The 22935-nt window shown below is 32.7% G+C and overlaps 1 protein-coding gene across 1 annotated transcript; it reads right to left on the minus strand.

Moving 5' to 3' along the window:
• Nucleotides 1–199: 199 nt before the first annotated feature.
• On the minus strand, nt 200–22157 carry LOC124364728 (lysophosphatidylserine lipase ABHD12-like). Its single transcript, XM_046820425.1, is given in 10 exon segments — nt 200–359; nt 2912–3036; nt 5568–5729; nt 7951–8068; nt 10627–10759; nt 12772–12784; nt 12786–12994; nt 18743–18845; nt 20530–20645; nt 22110–22157. Coding segments are annotated over 7 exon segments (744 nt in total). The 5' UTR covers nt 12951–12994; nt 18743–18845; nt 20530–20645; nt 22110–22157; the 3' UTR covers nt 200–331.
• Between the last annotated feature and the right edge of the window lie 778 nt (nt 22158–22935).

Consider the following 22935-nt stretch of genomic DNA (forward strand, 5'->3'; position numbering starts at 1 on the left):
ATGCAATCAGCAAATGGGCATGATAAAATATTAACTAGCTTTCGCATACCCAAGTCGTTAAACCCAATTGTAGTCATGTTGCTATACTTAAGGTTCTTAATGAATCCCTGATTCCAGAAACACAATCTCTTATCACCCAATTTCTTATATTTTGTGCACTCATACTGCACAATCATTAAGCCAGGATAATAATATTCTATTTAAAATATCACACTTGTATAATTAATTGTACAAACATGAACAACAAAGATTTATAACAAAAATAACACTAATTGTTTCGTTAAAATATCTTAATTAGTAAGAAAGAATCACATCCACTTGAAGAATGTGATCACGTTGTGGACTTCTCAACAAAGAGACTGAAACAGAACATTAAATTGTTTAGAGTGTGTGTATTCATGTTATATAGAAGAACTGTTCTGAAAGTAAGGTCCTGATTTCTCATATAAAATTAAACTATCACAGATTTAAAAAAAAACCATTTTTTCTTAATCTTTATTGTTTTTCACTATTTATTATATAATTTCAATTTTTTTTACATTCATTATAATCTTTTAGAAGCTGTATATTATCAAAGTGATAGAATTTTCCCATCTTTGAGGGGAACAGCCTTTGGTTCTTTCACCTCAACATTTTTGGCCAAATGCTTTGGTACAGAAAAACTTATTTAGGGAAAGAGAAAATCACCTGGTACCTGTACAATAGGCAATTGATCAATCTAATCTGATTTTGGGTTTGAATGGCAGAATGGATCTGGTACATCTAGCAACAAAGCTAGATGTAACTTATTCTGTACTGCATGTTGAAGTAGTACAGTAAGTGGCTGTGTGAAACTGTTGTTTCTTGCTACAAGGTCAATTGAGGTCAAGGTCAAGACAATTAAGGTTATGGATGTTGCCATAATTGTACTGTTAGGATTGTCTGCTAGGCCTTGACGTTGACTGGTGATGTTATGTGGTGCCATTCCATTTTACATCTGGGGTCATGTAAATAACCCAAGCCTCATCCTCTGTGACAATATTCTATACCAGGTGATAACATGCCTTGTGTTGATACAAAAATCAAAAGCACAGACTTCATTTTCACTTAATTATCTTCTTGCCAAGAGTAAAATACGTTCAGTTCGTATGGTTTTTGACTGTGCAGAATCTTTCATCAGTGGAAATTTATCGACAGATGTCATTTGTATGACACCAATGCGATAAGTGACAGCAAGTTCTTAAGTGAGAGAGCAATCGGGGAGTCCCACATTGGAAAATTCTAAAGCTAAAATTAAAATTGTGAATTGATGGGCTTTGAAAATCTTTTTGTCAATTGAATTGATGAAAGTTTCTGATGGTTGAACTAACCACAGTTCATAACGGACACTTTTCCATCATCCTTGAAAGTTTTCCCTTGGTTAAGCACTTTGCTATCATCTGTCGATAAATTTCCACGGAAGAAACATTCTTCAAAATATTCGCTTCGTAAATAATCACACTGAACGTATTTTACAGTTTGCAAACTGATCTATAATTAATTTTGGTGAATGTTGTTTAACATTATAAAGTGACACTGTAAAAAGTTTAACAATAGCAATGCAAACTAAATTTAACATGCAGGACATGCTGGGAATTTATGTGCTTGCACACAATGTTCATGTCACATATGATTTGTTACAGCAATTTAGATCTTACTTTCTAAATAACCCTAATACAAAGCCTCGATTAAAGATATTTTTGATAATGTCCATATCTGAATATACTATCTAAAATCTATGTGACATGGTTAACTAAATTTAGCATATAATATTTTATTTCATTCTATGAAGTCACAGATGGAAGATGGATTAGTATGAAATAACTAATATCTAAGTTTTCCAGTTCACACCCACTGCGAAACATCTCTTAGACAAACATTCATGAAGTATTTGGACCTCGCTGTGAAGAGCTGATTTTAGTTAAATGCAATACAATAATCATCATTTTTGTATAAATAATGTTTTCAACACATGTGAACTGGAAAATGAGTTAGTTATGACTTTGACCATGTAAGCCAAAGAACTAAGATGAGGATGAAATGGTTTTACTTTTTTATTGCTCCTTGTAATGTAGTTAATTTTTATAACAATTACCTTTTTTAGAAAATAAAGGTGTTGTTCTTTTATTAGCCTTATTGTGCATGTTATTTATTACCTTAGCCTGCAGGCTTAGAGGAGAAATGGTATTATACAAGGTTTACAGTAGTACCAAGGAAAAGTAGTCAGGTCGGGGAAGATTTAAATCTACACTGCTTCTAACTGAAACCGAAAGTCTTGACACCTTAGACGAAAGAGAGTGAAAAAGTGGAAGATTACTGCATGTGAAAAAAATTATAGAAAAAAGGAGAGGCTGATACCCTTTTAAGCCTTATTTTACCTGTGGGCCACTGGCCTGTGCGAGGATTTTATCAAACAGAATAAGAGAGAGAGTTGATACAGTGCAAGTTCAATGGTACTGATAAAAAGGACAATGGTCACAGACAAGATTTGAACCTGCGCTATCTCTAACTCAGATCCAAAGTCGGACATCTTAAACTGCTTGGCCCTTGGCACTCCCAAACAGATTGCTGTATAAAATTTATATTTACTGTTCACGAATGAAATAACTGAACAGAGCAACCAGCAAATAACTACAAAAAAATTATTTGAAGATATTACAACCTTGTAGCTTCCACAAAAGTTCTCAACTATCTATACAGATTATGAAAATGTCAATTATTGTTTGCTGGAGTTATTAATCATTAGTACACAGAGAGAAAAATTGGTAAATTGCTAGTACTCAACATATAACACAGTAAAAGAAAACAAAATCGATTTCCTCAGTTTGAATAATTTGTGGATCAACTTTAACTGAATTATCATAATTTTTAATATTATTGTATAGTTTAATACCTGATCGTAGTGTTGAGGTCGGGATCCAGTGTTATGTTGTAGTGACCGTAACCGAGTCTGCTGTCGTAACCGATCAGCTTCACAGTTTCTGGGTCTTTCCTTGATGTGATCACAGTCTGGTACAACTGCCAACACGAGGAACAAATCTTGATTAAGAATTTCCAAAGATTGGCAATGCAAAATTTATTGTAATAATAATAATCAAGCACAACACATTATGTTACTTCAGGTGTATTATATCAAAGCTATAAAAAATTTACAACTACATTAATGCCATTACGGTACAAGTTTTCAACGTGCAATGTATATAAATTTACAAAATTTAAAATAATCACAGAACCAGTACTAATTTTTGAATTTTAGTATTTACCTAATAAATCGTAACTGAGATAGTAAAATATTTGATTTTAGTGTTAAACAAAGCAAAAATCATATTGAAATATGAATTAGAATTTTATCAATAAACATTTTTTAAATATGCACAGTTGACTGATTAATTTTTATTGTTATAATTCCAATGTACTTGGAAAATCATTAGTCTACAATCAACTTACTTTAATTACAATGGAATTGCTTCATAAATGAAGAGAATCATGTAACAACTCATAAGTACGAGGGGTATCCAAAAAGTAAGTTTCCCTGTTCTGTAAAAAGACGCGTACGTAACACAGCGTGCAGCTGTGGGCGGGGGTATGTAGCGCGGTTCAGTTGGCAACAGGTGCGCCGGTCACTGGCCCATTGTCACGCTTCTCAGTCAGTTGCTGCCCAAACATCATGGAGACTCCACTGCGTTCTGCCGCCAGTTGCGAAGTCCGTAGTGTTATTCGTTTCTTGACCGCCAAAAACGAAACTGCCGTTGAAATTCATCGTCAGTTGTGTCAAGTGTATGGTGAACATGTTATGTCCGTTCAGATGGTCCGTCGTTGGCGTGCAATGTTTTTGGAAGGAAGAGAAAATGTTCATGACGATGAGCGTAGTGGCCGACCGGCCAATTCTCGGCAACCTGACGTCATTAATGCTGTACGAGCAGTTATTGACAATGATAAGCGAGTGACTCTCGATGAAATTATGGATAAACTGCCGTCAAGTGTTGAAGTTAGCCGGTCATCTGTGCACAATATCATGACAGAAGATCTTCAGCTTGCAAAAGTGTGTGCAAGATGGGTGCCGTTGAAATTCATCGTCAGTTGTGTCAAGTGTATGAACATGTTATGTCCGTTCAGATGGTCCGTCGTTGGCGTGCAATGTTTTTGGAAGGAAGAGAAAATGTTCATGACGATGAGCGTAGTGGCCGACCGGCCAATTCTCGGCAACCTGACGTCATTAATGCTGTACGAGCAGTTATTGACAATGATAAGCGAGTGACTCTCGATGAAATTATGGATAAACTGCCGTCAAGTGTTGAAGTTAGCCAGTCATCTGTGCACAATATCATGACAGAAGATCTTCAGCTTGCAAAAGTGTGTGCAAGATGGGTGCCTCGCTTATTGAGCAATGCCCATAAACAACAACGAATGGCTGCTGCCCAGTCTTTCTTGCGATTGTTTGACGATGAAGATGAAAACCTTTTCAGTAGAATAGTCACTGGTGATGAAACATGGATTCACCACTCAACTCCAGAGACCAAACGCCAGAGTATGGTGTGGCAAAAAAAAGTAGAGGCAGCTCCTCAAAAAGCCAAAGTTTTTGAGTCGGCAGGAAAGGTAATGGCTACAGTTTTTTGAGACTGCCGTGGAGTGTTATTGATTGACTATCTTCCTCGTGGCGAAACCATAAATGCAGAAAGGTATTGTGAAGTTCTCACCAGACTTCGGCGGGCAATACAGAATAAACGGCGCGGACTTTTGTCGCGCACGGTTCTGCTTATTCAAGATAACGCCCGACCACACGCTGCTCGTGCAACAATGGAACTTTTGAGGAAATTTAAGTGGGATGTTTTTGGTCATCCTCCATACTCACCAGATCTTGCGCCTAGCGATTTTCATCTGTTTCCGGAGCTGAAAAGACACCTTGGCGGTCGGCGATTTGCCAACAGCGATGACCTTCAAAATGAGGTGGATACTTGGCTTAAAAATTTGGCGGGTGAATTTTGTGATGCTGGAATAAAAAAACTACTTCCTAGATACCAAGAGTGCTTAGAAAGGGATGGTAACTATGTAGAAAAATAAGGTATGATGTAAAAAGTTGAATAAATGTGTTTCAGTTATTTTTTGAGTCTTTTTAACTTTTTCATAATTAATGGAAACTTACTTTTTGGATACCCCTCGTAGTCTCTTCTTGAATAGAGAAGACGTCAAGAAGATAAATTTATTATTATTAATGTTTGGTGGCATTTCATTTTATTGAGCCAAAGTTAAAAAAAAAATTAACAAAACATCATTCTTAGATTTTGTTGTTGCAAATCTAAGAATGTTAGTAACTTACATCTAGTTTACATATTTTTCTAAAATTCATGGTCTTTATAATAAACTGTAAGTATTTTTATAGTATTGTAATATTTTATAGTATGTAAGATAAAAACTTATAGTATTATTATGACATCTTGTATAGGCAAAATAAACACTCACCAATTCTTACATTCTCATAGCTTGTTGTTTCGTACTATACAATATTATGCAACATTGAGACTGATGTCTAGCAATACTAAAGTGCCTACCTTTTCAGCAAGACTGTAGGGAATTATTTTATCATCTTTGGCATGCAGAATCAGGATCGGCACAGATGTATTCATCAAGTGTTTGTCACTTTCAAATGCCAAATCGTTCTCTTCCAGTGGTTTTATGAAAAAATCTTCAAACATCGGCAGTGATGAAATTGTCTGCAAAGCGAGAGAATCCTGCATAAGACCTTTGTATAATGAGAAGTACATCAATATACTGTACACTAAACAGAAATACATTCATTGTGCTATGATACAATCCTCATTACTCTTGTACCCAGTGTCAGTTAAAGTAGGATTTACAATTTAAACATAGTTATTTCTGTGTATGACAGATCGGTAATAACTAAAACAAATTTTTGCAGCAGTACTAGCTCACCTAAGTTGCTCACATAACCTTGTTGCTACCGGTGAAATCAAACCATATGTAAGCGTTAAAATAAATTAATATGAAAAAGATTCAAATAGCTATATTGGTGTGATTTCAAATAATCAAATTACAACAACTAAAAAAAAAATTTGTGTTTTATGTTTATAAACAGAGATATTGAATTTTAACCCTCTAAGTGGCAAGTGACGTCTGAGACGTTCTATTTACGCCGCCGTGACGTGGCAAGCGACGTCTTAGAAGTCGCTTCACATTGCCGCTTATTGCTAGGCAACCGATAATTATTTTTACGCCTAGTTTGCACAGTTGCGTTCACCACTAAATTTCAAATACATTTCATATAGTATCAACATTACGATGAAATAATCAATGGTACTAACTGAAATAATCCTAAGTTTTCTCCCGCGGTCTGTGGCAAAACTAGCTGAGTAGGCCTACGTGACTGTTTTTTTTTCTCTCGGCTTGTACATATAGCTATATATTTTCTTTATTATTATAACATTGTCTATCTTTTTGGTTTGTAATAAATTTGGCATTGTTTTTACGATCTTGTGTTAGTTTGTTTATTCACTGTTTCCTGGTACCAAATTTCATTTTCAAGTTTGATCACAAACAAAAAACTAAAAATAATAATTTACTGTAATAAACTGATCTGGTAGATCTGTAGAAAAACTCTTTCTCTTCAAAATAAAATATAGTATGCAAAGATTCTACAGCATTTAGGTTGTTTTTTACCAGTTTCAACAAAACAACTTTTTTTTGCTATATTGCAAAAAAATTTATTTTTTATTTTTTCATTTATTTTATTTATTTTTTATAATTTTTAAACTTTTTCCTTTGGTATTTGTAGGTAATTATTGTTTCTACCTTTGGTATATAATGGATTTTCTGTAACTATGTTTTTATTATTTTGTACAAAGTGTCAAAGTTACAATTTTAGTTCGGTCAATCAACACTTTTTTGTTTTTCACATGATAAGTCCAATTCAGGTTTCAAGAAATCATTTTATTTTGTCATAATATGAAAATTCAATTCTTTCGGAAGAATTCAGTATGCAACATGACTAGGTTAAAGTAAAAAATATATTTTTCGTGAATTTCTAAAAAATACTCTGCAAAGTGGCCAAAAAGAGCTTGCCACTATGGAAGTTTAGCATTGCTACTTCTAGGGTTAAACGTGTTGGTGTAGATCTGAGATTGAATGTGGAAGGGACCTACTTCCGTTATCCCCCGCTATCGACCTACATCATTCTCCTTTCTTGATTGGCACTCCTAACATTAAGATCTCATAGTGGGAACTCATGAAAATGATTGTATTTGTTTCACATTTATTGGTTCTTCACAAAGTAGAGAACCAAAGAGTGTACACTTTATACAACATTATGTGACAAATGAATTTATTTCTAAAAAGTTGTGTTTTTAAAGTAAACCATTCTAATGTTGGCGAAGTTGAGCAACCATGTGTTGACTAAATTTAAATGAATTGAAATGTAACTTATTTAACTGGCATTTAGTAATGACACCAATAAAAAATAATGAATTAACTGTTTTAGTGCACCTTAAAATTGATCCAAAGAATATTAAATATTTAAATAATTAGACAAAATTTAAAGGTGAGTATATTAATATAAGTGATTAAACTCTAATTGAATATACAAATTTTACATACAAATTTCCAGCTGAATAAGTGCATTTAGAATTCAATTGTACTTTTGCCAGTGTTAAAGTGGAACATAAATTAACTTACATTACAGTGAAAAACATTAATGTTCTTGTTAAATAACAGAAAAATGTTATCAAATATTAGAGAATTTCTATTTAGCGACATTGGACACTGACCAATTCTCGCCAATTAAAATTGACATTCAACAACTTCCCACACATTCACACCCATTATAAATTGGGTTGACCAATGTGTGATAAATTCACATATGCAAATTGATACAATTTGCAATTCATCCAACAATAATGCGTACTTGCTCACTGTACTTACTTCAGCCATGGGGTTTGCTCTGAATTCATCTTTCATGTTGTTAAAAGGAGCCTCTAAGACGAGTCCTTTGATCTTTTCACTTCTACTTTGAATTTCTTTCGCCAAATGAGCACCAACCCTAAAAGTAAACCAGAACAGTTCGTTAATATTGTAAATGCTCTTCAAACACCAGAAGATATATATATTTATACACACACAAATGAGGGCTATCCAGAAAGTATATTAAGTTTCGCTCTGTATCAAGGCATTTCTCCGTTCAGTGGCTATCCAGCTAAGCTAGTGAGAGGTTACTGTTGTTCCTTGTTGTTTTACAACATCACGAAAATGCAGTTTAAAATGTGTGACACAATTGAAAATCCTGTGAGTTGTGAAGTGCGGTCGGTAATACGGTTTTTGTTGGCTAAGCACAATAAACTAACTGAGATTTATCACCAACTCTGTGAAGATTATGGGGACAATGTGATTACTGAAGGTAGAGTGCGACAGTGGTGCATTAGGTTTAAAAATGGCTAAACTAATGTGCATGATGACACAAAGTGGACAGCCAAGCATTATGACCGATGAAATTTTCTCTAAAGTCAATGAGAAGATTAAAGAACAGATTCACAATAACAGAACTATTACTCAATTTCCTCAAATTTCTAAGAGTTTGTGTTACATGAAATGGTTAAGAAGAATTAAGTTACCATAAATTTTGTGCAAGATGCGTACTGACTGCACATGGTAAATCGGACTAAAGAAGTCCTAGATGGTTTTAAGCGACTACCACCTGTTTCCATAGATGTGGCTTGTGACACAGCACTTTAATGATGACGTGGAACTGCAGGAGGGTGTTACTACCCGGTTAAAGTCTCAGGCGTCAAAATGTTATAACACTGGAATTTAAAAACTAATTTACCGCTATAATAAGTGCCTAAATTTGTATGGTGACTATGTTGAAAAATAGTATTATTTTTGTGTCACATTCCAATGTATATTACACATTTTTTTCTTGTACTTTATTGTTTTTTGTTTATATCAAAACGTAATCTAATTTCTGGATAGCCCTTGTATATACTGCAATAACTTTTCCTGTTAAATAAGGAATTTTTCATTTCATTTTTTATTAATCAGTTAGTTGTGAGGTCCAACACTAGTGGCCCTAGGACTGTGCCACGCAACTTTTCCTGTTAACGTTTTCATTTTTTATTATTCACTTAGTTCTGAGGTCCAACACTAGTGGCCCTAGGACTGTGCCACGCAACTTTGACTGTTACCGTTTTCATTTTTTATTATTTCACTTTGACTGTTACCGTTTTCATTTTTTATTATTTCAGTTAGTTCTGAGGTCCAACACTAGTGGCCCTAGGACTGTGCCACGCAACTTTGACTGTTACCGTTTTCATTTTTTATTATTCACTTAGTTCTGAGGTTCAACACTAGTGGCCCTAGGACTGTGTTACGCAACTTTGACTGTTACCCTTTTCATTTTTTATTATTTCAGTTAGTTGTGAGGTCCAACACTAGTTTCCCTAGGACTGTGCCATGCAACTTTGACTGTTACCATTAAAACATTAATTACCTGAGATACTTAAGTCTCTCACTCCACAGATGACAGTCTGAGCACTCACTTTTTCTGTGCCTTGATTTATAGCATTAGATGAATTATCTCTTGTGTAACTAATACAATCAAAAATATTGGTATCCAAGACCAAGACTTTAGCATCATACTATATACATGCAGATCAAGCATTATTAAGAGCTCATCCTTATTCAAATTTCCCTCTTCATAATTTTAGAATATTTTTTTTTATTTTGCCAATGACTGTTTTGATTGAGATGAAAAGTTTGATTATTTAATAAGGTTCTTCAAATTTTAACAAATCAAGTGCAAAATGTAAAATAATTGGTCAAGTCACATAATTTGAAATGTATTTAAATTCATTAAATTCAGTTCTGTAAAAATCGTTAAGAAAATGTCAACTAAATAACAATAACAGCTGACAGTGACCAACTTACTTTGAATCATTTTAGTTTCTAAGCACAAATTTTGAAAAGAAATTTGGTAAAAGAGGAATATTTTTAGTGACTATACATTTTACACATAACGTAGGTATGGTGGGAATGGTTGATACAATACCAATGTTGAGTTCAGCTATAATTCACCTTCCACTTAGTGCAGCATCTGAAAACTGATGTCTCAGGTTTTATTCCTGGAATCTTGAGTTAAAATCTGTCTGAAGATAAATCCAAAGAAGTCAGCGATGAAGAAGCTGAAAATTAATTATCTTTGCATCATTTTGTCATCAGAGACATCTAGACTACAAAATCAAGTGCAATTTAGATGAATAGGTACGTGCATTGTATCATCAGGTGCACAAGTGAGGTGAAACAATGAGAATAGTAATTCATTTAAATTGCACTTTCGTTTTGAGCTTTTTCATCAACGACTTTCTTGAATCTCTCCAAACATACATTGACTCCAGATTTCAGGAGTCACGTCTGTGACAGCGTCAGATTCTAGACACTGCACTAAACAGAAAGTGAATTGGATTTAAACTCGACATATTTTAGTTTTTTAGGTTGAAATATGTTGAATTCTCATATTGACTATGCGGTAGTTTGAGGTTATGATACACAAATAAGCAGTATAAAATAACAAGTACTGTAAAACATAGTTTTTGGAGGAAATGTTACCCGGTCCCGAGAGAGTGGCCCCAGACGAAGATGTTCCCAGTGACAACTCTGTCTCTTAGCCAAGTGAACACGGTAATGGCGTCTCTAACGAGATCCGACTCAGTCAGGGGCTGCCCAGTAGAGTCACCATATCCTGAAAACAATATTGTCATCAGTTATTTATTTCTTACCAAATGTAATTTAATTTCAAATATCATGATTTTAATTTCACTAAATGCTTAATTTTTTATTTTATTATACAGTGACATTTTTCATTTCATTATATATTTAAAGATTTAAAATAAGAATTAAACATTGTGATATGACTGAAACAACTGAAATGTTTTCACTGACATTATGTCAAAAATACAATTGGAGTATATGATCCTTATCGCTTGCAAAAGTATTCATATTACTATTTACTCAACATTTACCAAAGCGAGGACTAAGACAGAAGTATATTCATAATGCAGTTGTAATAAAATTTGAACTCAAAGTGTTATTTTACTCTATATTGAACTTAATCTGTCTATAACAACTACAATGTTGATATTACAAACATGTGTAGCTGTTTTTTTTTTTTAACGATCTAATGTACCCAAATGTCCATATTTATATGCCTAATAAATATTTTATTAACTTCATAATGAATTTTATTTACAACAGATGGTAATAGACTATTTATTATAAACACTCCAACATCTGCCACTTTGATGCTCGACTAAACGTGAAAAAAATTAATACAGTCAATTCTTCATATGCTCATATTACTCTTCATTCGTACAAGGTTTTAAATTAATAATTGGTGTTTAAAAGGAGGTACTTTAATTCACCGCTGAAGCCAAATACAGAAATATGGAATGTTATTGTTCACTGCTCAGTCTTCAAATATTAAGAAGCATTGAAACACAGAGCATGCAAAATTAAATTAAAACTCGTGAAAATAACATTTTACTTTTTATATCCAGTATTTTGGACTGTTACATGCTTTTTTTTTACTATAAAAAGAGATAAAATTCTTTTAAAAGTAACTTGCTTTCCCCAGGAGGGTTTACTTCTGGCTGGTTTATTATACCTGCCATTAGAACACATACTGGGAACTACAAAAAACCGATGTGTCATTTAAATGTGGACAACCTTATGGATATCCAGCAAGCACATCACAACCACAAATGTTGAGATGCTGGGGTATAAAGGGCTGGTCAATAAGTCAGGTTTCCTTTGGAGGATGATTGTTGGGATGGGGTGAGCCCTTTAATGTTAAAGGCTTCTTGAAAACCCTAAAAATGACAGAGTACTGTCTCCCAAGGTTAATACCCCATAGTTTTAATCGGATTTATATTAGTCATACATTATCCAAACATATTCACTAATTCAATGTCAAGGCCACCTATTTGAGTTAGCTAAGCAATTATTAGACGTAATCTTAGCACTAAAAGTGAGTTTGATTTTGTAATAGAATAATTACATTTCATATTCTATACTTTACTTTAGATTTAAAGTGGCAGAGAGAACGTCAAGTCCTAACTTTCCCTCTTTAATAAAAACATTTTTCATTTCATCATCATATCACACTAAGTGGAATGCCTGCAAATACAAAAGGCTGTGGTGTGCTCTATCTACATGCTCAGTCTAAACATCTTCAATTTTTACTTTCATATGTATTTTAATCTACACTAAGAGTTGAAGCTAGCTCAATTGTTGCAACCTAATGGATACTGGGCAAGCTGGCACTAGAAAAATTGATGACGAAGAAGCTCAAAAACGAAACATTTACATCCTTTCATCATTAGAGACACCTATAAGTAGGAGAAGTAAATAGGTAATCTCATTGTCTCATCAAGTACACAATTGAGTGCACTACAATGTAATAGACGCGATCTCCAAGCACGGTGGAGCACCTATAAATCGTGTCTCTGATATCAAAATGATGTAAATTTTTTTGTTTCGAGCTTCTTCATTGTCAACTTTCTTTAGATCTTAGACGAACATGACTCCAAATTCCAGGAGTCAAGTCTGAGACAGCGTCAGATACCAGACGCTGCAATAAAAGGAAGGTGATCTTTAGGAATGGTGCCACCATTAACGTAAAGTGTGTAAAAACACATTTTGATCTATCAGGTCTGATGCTTCACATGTTTAAAGTGAGACAGACCATATACTAACCTCTGTAGTCAAAAGGTAACAAGATGGTAACCCAGCTGGTTGACCAGACGGTACAGTCTGAGCCGGTGTGAGGAAGTACGGGTGCCTGCGCTGCCGTGGAGGTACAGGAACACTGTGGCGTTGGCCAACACCTCATCGTACTTCTGGGACACTGTGGTGTTGTCCTGGGTCTGTCCCATTCAACTCCAAACCCTCTAATTCCAGATTTGATGGTAACGTATGCCTGTTTTAATAAATATTTTCTTTGTAAAAATTACCAGCCTTAGTTATTCCCGCTAGGATCGTCAAAGATAATATTACCGAACTAATAAAACCACTGTTACATATTTTTAACTGTAGTATTTTAAAAGGGATTCATCCGAATGTTTTCAAAGTGGGTAAAAGTTATTCCAATTTTTTAAGGGGGGTCCGAAACATGAGTGTGTAAGCTATAGACCTATTACTTTATCTAGTTGTACTTGCAAAAATCTTAGAGAAAATGTGTTAAGAACCAACTTGTGAATTATTTAAAAAATCAACAATATAATTTATCAAAACCAATTTGGATTTAGGAGCGATAGGAATTTTGAATGATGCTTTATATTTGTTGACTAAAGAGTTACATGATGCTGTGGGCAAAAACAGGAAGGCTCTATTGGTTATTTATTGATTTGGCTAAAGCATTTGACAACAATTTAATCAGGACTTATTAATTAAGAAACTAAATTTCTTAGGGGCTAACGATACAACCTTGAACTGGTTTAAAGACTACTTCCGAGACAGAAGTCAGGTGGTCACAATCCAGGGGGAGCTGAGTTCGAGGAAGACCATACAGTAATGGTGTAATTCAAGGAAGTACTTTTAGGTCCTATATTATTCTTGATATATATGAACAATTTAGGTAAAATAAATATTGGCAAATGGTAAAAATATTTTTATACGCGGATGACACAGCTCTGTGTTTCGAGGGGTCCAGCTGGCCAGAGGTGTATGGGGCGGCTGAGCATGGTCTAAACACTGTAAAGCGCTGGTTTGACCAAAAATGGACTCACTATCAATGTCAAAAAAACAAAGTGCATGGCAGTGGCACTTCGGACGGGTCATGATCCGGACAATTTACACCTGAGGCTTCACACTTGTGGGCGGAGTGGCTGGTTGTATGTCATGTGAATGTGTAGAGCGTGTATCTGAGTACAAGTATTTAGGAGTATTTTTTGATAATCGGTTGAAATGGACAGCTCATATCCAATATATAAGAAGTAAGTTGAGGAAACACATTTTTATTTTTAAAAATCTTTGTAATATAATAACATTTGATTTACTAAAAATGGTTTATTATGCATTCGTACAGTCTATTCTGCAGTACGGAATTATTGCTTGGGGTGGGACATTTAAGAGCTCGCTGTTACCATTAGAAATCGTCCAAAAAGCAATTATTAAAGCTTGCCTTGAAAAAAAATCGTCTTTATCCTTCAGATTTGTTATTTGATGAATTTAAGGTTTTTAACGTTAGACATGTATGTTAGAAATATTATAATGTACATGTTCAAAAACCACAGTAATATTTTTAATCAAAGTAAGCCATAGCTACTCTCGACCAGATTGGCAGTGTCCTCTGGGATTATTGCCCCGAAATTAGAGAAGTCCATCAATTGCACAAATTCACACTACATTGCAAATATAATTTTTCCTAAATTATCCAGATTGTCTTAAGTTACCAAGTGTTTACAAATACGTCACTTATAAAAAGAAAGTAACCTCATGGCTACTAAACATAGATAAAGTTGAGTTAGAATATTTTATAACTTCTTTGTATGCACATTAGCATAATTTGTTGAACCTATGTTCGTTCATCGGTAGCATATTGACAGTGGGTTGGTGTCATGATGTTGTAAACTGTGTAGGATTGAGTGTTGATAGAGTGTCTTTTGATGTAGGGACAGGAAGGGGGAGATAAAAGTAAAGGGGAGCAGGGGGGGGATAGAGAGGGGGGAGAGAGAAGAGAGAGAGAGAGAAGGAGAGAGAGAGAGAGAGAGAGAGAGAGAGAGAGAGACCATTATGATGGTTATGTGTGGCGTGAGTGTATAAGTGTGTGAGAGGTTCCAAGCCTCCTAATTAACCAATATCTCGTATTTTGGATAAAATTCAGTTTATATTCTTGCTATCATTTAATAATCATCCATTATCACATTATCATTTCTGCGGTTGTTATCTGGTTGTAATCTTATTGTCAAACACTTGCTTTGTTGTAGCTATGAAGTATTTGTTTTTTCTTATATTACAAGCATACAAAAGTTGCATTTCATGTTTTGTCATTACGTTATTTTTCCATACAAAGATTTTACATTACTTTTTATGTTGAATGAGTACATATTCATGCTGCTGATCGCGTCTCGATCTCCACACACAGGCTATGCCCATGTGGAGATCATTTCCTGTTTTTTGCATATATGTTGAGATCTTTGTAACTATGAGAGAGGAAAATAAAATAAATATTCATTCATTTGGTTTTCTTATCAACGTTTTCACATATACCAATTAAAGGTGCTTTTCTGGCCAACAGAGGATATTTGCATAATATATTGAGCGAATTGTGTTTTGCATTATTTGTCAAGGTATACATGAATCAAATTTAAAATTGCAAAACTAAAAATTATTTCTAGAAGTGAAACAACTTTTGAAATCTTGCCTTTAAAGTATTGAAATACCAAAGCCAATGTAATCTATTTAAAGTCATTTTACACATCTGTTGAGTTTTTAACACTTTTATATGCATCTTGCATTGCTAGTGATCACCAGACTTTAACACTGTATCATTTGAAAATACTTGTTTATTTTATTTTAAATGCAGTTGATATTCTTTAAAGTAACAAAGAATCTTTAATTATATCACTGGAACAGGCATTTGCTTAATATAATACTGGTAATAATATTTTATAGGCAGTTGTGTCAATAAAAAATACAGCTTCAAAATTTCTTTGGTGTTACACAAAATAATGATTTTTTGTATATTAAATAATACAGTGCACACATAAAAAATACAGCTTGATGAAAGTAAACTTTCATTACAAACTGAAACTGTAACAAAAAATGGGCTTGTAAGGTTCAAAACATATTAAAATAATACTTTTATTTGTTTCTCCACAGCCAGAAGTAAATTTGTGCACTGTTGCCATGATATTTCATATAAACACATAAATTGTAATACTCTTGGAAGTATTAACAGTTATTTCACTTTTAGAGACGTAGATGTGACTATGTATTTATTATTTTGCGTCATCATACACTTTTTTAAACTTAATAACATATCATGAGTATATAAATAGTTATAGATGGTTTAAAAACATTTCTAAAAGAACTTTACTTTTGATGGCTGTTATGAAATCAAGAAGGTGTTACAATTTTACCAGGCAAAACTTATGGCTAAGAGCACCTCTCTCTCCACTTGAGGACAAACAGATTACCTGCTGGAGGTCTGCATGCAGGAACAGAACCACATAATTCTAAAGTAGTCACTGTCAATACACTTGACTCTATTATCTTAATGTCTCTAAACATTGGTTCACTAAAGCTGACATAAACCCATATATTACACATATTATGATATTATGCTTTTAAATCTGTTACTAAGGACAATATTCAAGATGAAGTGTTCTGTTGTCTATGGTTTTCAAAAACACTGTATAACTGCTGTGTTGAAAATTTGTGATTCTTCAAAATCAAGAAGGAAAACATTTATTGTATAATTATTCGACTTTTAAGTCTTAAAAAAATCTAATTATTGATATGTCAAGATGTCCAAAATTGTGGACTGTTATTTTAGAACAAATAGTAATATACAGTGTTAAAAAATGAGGGAAAATATTTTGGGATTTAGGTTAGTATGTCTTATTAGGATGTAACTTTCTGCTGAAAGTAAAAATCTATCATTAATAGTTTCAAAATGGCGGCCTTTTTAAAATGTTAAAGCAAAATTTCATGAATATAAAAAAATTTTCGAGACACATAGTCAAGATAGTCAACAAAATTACTGTGTTCTACTTTTGACTGAAAAGGGTCATGTGAAAATAGGAAACATAGAATAGAATAGAATATACTTTATTCTAGAAAATATAATTAACAAAAATTGACATCAGTACTGGTAGGAATTACTAGCCACAGTATCCAGTAAGCGTGGCTAGCTCAACTGAAAGTTGTACTTAATTGTATAATGCCAGTCGAATCTTACAAGTATATTGTGCGGTTAATCTGCAGTGTGCACACCCCACAGTTAACATTTATTTTAAACATAACATTTTTTAGTTATAAATTTACAAATTAAAATCTTTTAATATAAAACTGTACAAATTCCTAAACTAAAATTTGAAAAAATTATTAATATTAATAAAATTTAAAAGCCAACTTTTCAATTTATTCTCAAATTTGTTTCTATTTTTACAATTTTTTATTTGAAAAGGCAAAATTTTGGACCCAAAAAAGAAAAACTTTTTTTGAAAATTGACTTATTTACTTACCTTCGGTCTCATGAACAGCCCCAGTATGTAGGTTTACACACATTTAGTCCATTATTTTTCATCCAATTATATAATGAGGTATTACAATTTTCATCTTTTCCCAAGCTTCTTGTCAGTTTCATGAAATTTTTCTTAAAATCTTAAAAAGGCCACTATTTTGAAACTATTAACAATATAATTATTTCTTTTCATCCGAAAGTTGCATTTTAATAAGACATAAAAATATGCAAAGTTACAATGTCGTAACTAAACCATTTCTAAGTTACAACTCTTTTATTGAAAATGCAGTCTGACGGACGCTAAACAAAGTAAAATACACCATAGTGTTAGAGGAACTTTTTTGTTTATTTTCACCAACTGTTTTTGAATACCTTGTATAAAACACATTAGGAATAAAGCTGTTTCACTATTTAACGTTTAAAAAAAAACATTACTTATCATGAGTCAAAACCGAGATACAAAATCTGTAAGAGTATAAATGGCCACTATCCGAAGAATTACAATCATTTATGTAGAATTTGTTGTATACAAATTACTAATCCTCATATTAGATTCAAATGAAAAGTTAAGTAATTTGGTAGTTAAAACTAAAACTACCAAATTAACTTTTTAATGTACACTTGCAGATAGCTCAAGTTATTGCTACAAATTCAAAATCATATATTGTCACAATCTTGAAACCTCAAGATACAAAAAGAAGGAAATTTCAAGAACAAATTTTGATAATTTGAGGATTCCAAAATACTTTATAATATCCTATTTTAAATGCTTGATAACTTATATAACTAAATATGTTTCAAAACTTTGAATGACCACATTTGAAAATATATAACACCGTTTAAAAAGCTTAATGTGTTAAAACCTTAATTTTCTTAAAAGAAAATTTTCAGAATAATCATTTAATTGTTGCAAGGTGGCAGCTGTAAATTTTAACATTCAAAAAATTTATGGAACACTCTGTCTGTATTCTCTTTAAAGCGTAGGCAATATTAAAAAGCATAAGCTTATTAATAAACTAGTTTAAACTATTTGTTGGTTGCTTGATTTATTTAAAATTAATAAAATCATTTAAATGATAGATCACAAAATCACTTTCTAAAAAAATGTACAACCCAACAAATTTAACCATTTTGCAGGAAACAAATCCAAACTAGCATGGGAACAAAATTTAAACTAACAAAATATGTTGTACATAGCTTACATTCAACATTAATAGTTTTTACATTTAAATTATCATAATTTTACAGTAGTGTTTATTATCAATATTCAAGAAAATACTTTTTCAGCCTATTCTTCCCATAAATTTGCTTATTTTTATTTCAAATTGATGTATTAGTTTTTATATTTAAACTAAAATATAATAAATCGTAAAAAATATAAAAATGACTGAGTTTAAGTTATTAGTTTACTATAGTAACAATTTTAACAGTAAAGAGTTATAAATACAATTAATTAGTTACAGACAGACACTTACTTACCACACACCAAGCACTACTCCGTCTTCGGTTGTGAGGTAAAAATTTCTCCCTGGAAACCCAGAAGCTCCAGGATCTTTGTAGTTTACATTTACAGGTAATTCCTCTGAAAAAATAAACAGAATTTAATGAACATTTTGAGTTTGATAGTAATAAACAATACAATATGTTTACAGTTTATTTTATCCAGCATTCTTTTATTTTATTTTACCTGGTGTATTCAAAGTTCCAATATGATGAGAATTGTTAAAATAACTATATAAACAGAGCTTGTAACAAGTGTATAACAGGGGTCTGTCAAGAATTGATGAGAAAGTGACACAACATTTTGTAACTTGTTTTTTTCACCCCTGACTCATGACTTGTGATCATGGAATATTCAAGTACTTAACAGACAATACTCCCAAAAACCAGTTAACATACCATCTTGGCTGTCTCGGCCAAAGTGGGAAGGAACCAGTCACCCAGCTTTAGATACATAATTTGTGACTTTCTCCCGAGATCAAGGTCCTTCAGAAACATGAATAAAGACTTTTCAGGTACTTATGAAGTTACTTAAACAGATGACAAAAAATTGTATGCATAAAGAAATTTAAATATAATGGGACAGATTGCTCAAGTAAGAGAGTAAAATCATTTCTAAGAAAGAAAGGTTCTTCGGTGTTACACTGACCACATCTAGATTGGGGGAAAGATAAGGACTCTATATAAAGACAAGTATCAACTTCAATTTCAGAGCTTGTACGTGATCTGAGCTTGAACTTAGGTACTATCCTGAGAAAAGTTTTGCTTCTTCTAGCAGTAGAGTGGGGTTGCGCCAAAGGCGCCGACAAAGTCTGCATTGATTGCCAGGAACATTTCTGATCAGTACTTTCCCAAACTCAGATCACTCATCATAACAAAGATTTCTACAGTAGAGAGAAAGCAGTGAACCAGAAGTACAGAATTATAACAGTGAAGAACTGTCAAACACTGTTGCAGCACTGTACAGTAATTTACCACTCGACCTTGACCAATCATTACAGGGGGAGGGGGAGGAGGGATTTGCAACAAGAAAATTCTTCCAACTTATCAAGTAAAGATTGCTCTACACTGCTCTAGTAAGCAGATCAAGTCTCACAAGGTGATTATTGCTAGGGTGTGGTTGGTATACCTTTAAAATAACATCAATGTTTGAGTTAAACATCATGCAACTCCAATCACTAGTAACTATTAACAAGCTTCAATTAATTTTCAATGTTAAAGCACAATGAGGTAGAACCTTGACTTGGAAGGTAAAACCTTAGTGAGTGCATAGAAAACAACATGAATGTACCCAAATTTCATGCCATTCAGTTCAGAACTGTTTAAACTATTTTGTTTAAATTTAAACAAATATTTTCTCAGATTTCTATGGTTAAATGTACCATTTTAATAATCACTTTAAAAACTACTTACAACCCCAAGCACGGCCAAAGTTTCAAGACCAGTGATTCAAATGTTTAAGAAAATTTCATGACTGGAAAGGTTCTAACAGTTTTTCTTGGCCTTATTGCATAATTTAAAACTATTCCTTAGCAAGCATTTAAGAGGTAAGAGTTTTGGGTAAGAGGTAAACATATCTATATATATATATATATATATATATATATATATATATATAATCACAAAAAGTACTTTCTCCGCCGGGATATATTAAATGCTTTTAATATATATATATATATATATATATATATATATATATATATATATATATATATATATTAAAAGCATTTAAAATAAACACTAGAACTATAAGCATGAATCTTTACCATTTGGAACAAATATAAATCCTCTGATAAGGCCTGGGAACCATCGGAACATGTGTGGGGCGATGAAGAACACCAGGAATAAAATGACCCCCACCAGTGACAGGCAAAGGACGCACCTGAAAAACGTTCCATAATTTAAACTGTTCATTATTGAGTTTAAAGTGTGCCATAGCTACACTACAGATTCATACAACTGTAATCTATGGAGCTACTAAATTACAATACATTTTGTGTAATATTTAGAGACTTGCAGTATAGAAAATAACTGTCCTAATCAACTCTGAATTTTAACTCTCCAAGCACTACTATCGCACTGTGCGATATGTTCGTTTTTACTAAATTACCGTAAAACGGTTTATTTAATTATTCCGTAATTTTCATAGTACAACGTAGGAGAGATTTCTCTACGCACTTTCTCTATTTTGTAAGCCTTTGAGTAGAATGAAAAATAACAGTCAGCTGTTTTTGTCAGCTATTGCCGCACTCGCCAATCAGCTGGAGATGGTACCCACAACCTTGTTCGACTGACTGGTGTGAAACTTCGTGTGTGTGTTGTATGTTCTACTTCTTAAAAACAAGCACCTAGTCAGTACTGGTGCCCTGGATGTGATTGTGGTGTTCATCCTGGTTGCTACAGTGCCTTAGAACACTTCAGGAGGCCTGTAGGGGGAGGCAGAAGAAAGAGGGTAGCGCAGCAATCAGAATCTGACTCTGACTAAGTTTCTTTAGTCAAATGTAAATATGTATATACATATGTCTATAAACAAAAGGGCCATAATAAGATTTTTTTACTATTCATAATTATTATGACACACATTTAGCTTTTGTGAGATGATATGTACATCCAAACCAATATTGTTTGAGAAGTGTTTACTTTGAATGTGTCCATTGTGCAAATTTTGGTGTGCGGAACATTTTTTTAGTTTTTATATTTTGTGAGTGCAGTTTTTGTTTAAAAGGCTTTGAAGTGACATTTTTATTGTTCACAATGAAATTTGAAACAATTTGTATATTTTGAAATAATTATAACCATGTTTTAAAACGCATTAACAACCTCACCATCTAAAAAAAAACAAAAAGAAAAGAAATTATCTACTACTCATCAAGACTTTTTTTTTAGAGAAAAGTGTTAAGTGTTTTGAATTATCTTTATTTCCTAAAGCATGTTTTTCTGAAATGAATGATATATAACACATCATCTTTGAATGTATATTTGTATGTAAAAAGTTGCTTTTAAGAAACCATGTATTTTGCTTCAAAACAGCCCAGCACTTTAAAGTGATTTAACTTGGAGGGTTAAAAATATATACAAGTATTAATTTTTTTTATCAGCAGTAAAGGCTATCAAATAGATTAGTTTCTGTTTGTGAGTGTAAATTAATAAACATTTACAGCCTGTGTTATCTTGAGATCTTGTGTTATGCTTGTTAACCATTATACTGAAAAAATTAGTCTTTCATGAATATAGGTGATGGCAAAGTTAATATTCCCCTAAAAGTATCATGAAATAAACTGTGGTAGCCTGTTAATGATTATGATAAATGAAAATTTTACGGCTAAAAAATTAAAATCAAACTCACATTTATAGGTTAGAATCTGCAGAAGTTAATTTCTTACTAATCACATGATGCATAGCAATAAACAAATAAACAGTATGAACTAACTTCATAAAATAATGTAAAAATATTTTTAATTGAGCAGGTGGCATTATGATTTAAACTTCCCATTGCTTCTAGCTGGGTTTGATAATAAAAATAACCTGCATCAAGTTCTCTTTGCAGGTATTTATAATTTTCAATGGATTTTCTACAATTTGCAACATCTCATACATCTGCCACTAGTAATATTTTTAATGACTAACTCAACAATAGTACTGTATTGTGCTCAATATTTTTTAAGACAAACAAAAGGTCAAAACAGAATAAAAATACACATAAGTACATCTTGCTTTAATGTTATGTTAATCTATATATATAAAAATGAATGTTTGTATGTTTGTCCTTTATGGAATCGTGAACTATTGGACCGATCATGATGAAAATTTGTACGTATATGTATTTTTCCACGGAGAAGGTTTATAAGCTATGCCCATCCCTTTCCCGATTCAGGATTCCGCCCCACTGGTTACAGAAATACCCATAAGAAATGCATTGCAGCAAACATATGTTAACGTCTTTTCAAATTTTTAATCAGCTGTTCTTTGTAAACATATATTACACTTATAGTTTTAAAGCATAGAGTAAGCTTAAGAGAAACGACAAATTTTGTTTAAACTGTTTTTGCAATCACTGTTAAACATAGACTTTACTATCCAGATAATACAATTCAAATTTGACGTAAAAATTCACCTTTAACTGCAATATTTATTTAATATAAACCATGCTCATGCTTGATCAGAAGAGTAAT

The sequence above is a fragment of the Homalodisca vitripennis genome, chromosome 6, assembly GCF_021130785.1.
Source record: "Homalodisca vitripennis isolate AUS2020 chromosome 6, UT_GWSS_2.1, whole genome shotgun sequence".
Lineage (NCBI taxonomy): Eukaryota > Metazoa > Arthropoda > Insecta > Hemiptera > Cicadellidae > Homalodisca > Homalodisca vitripennis.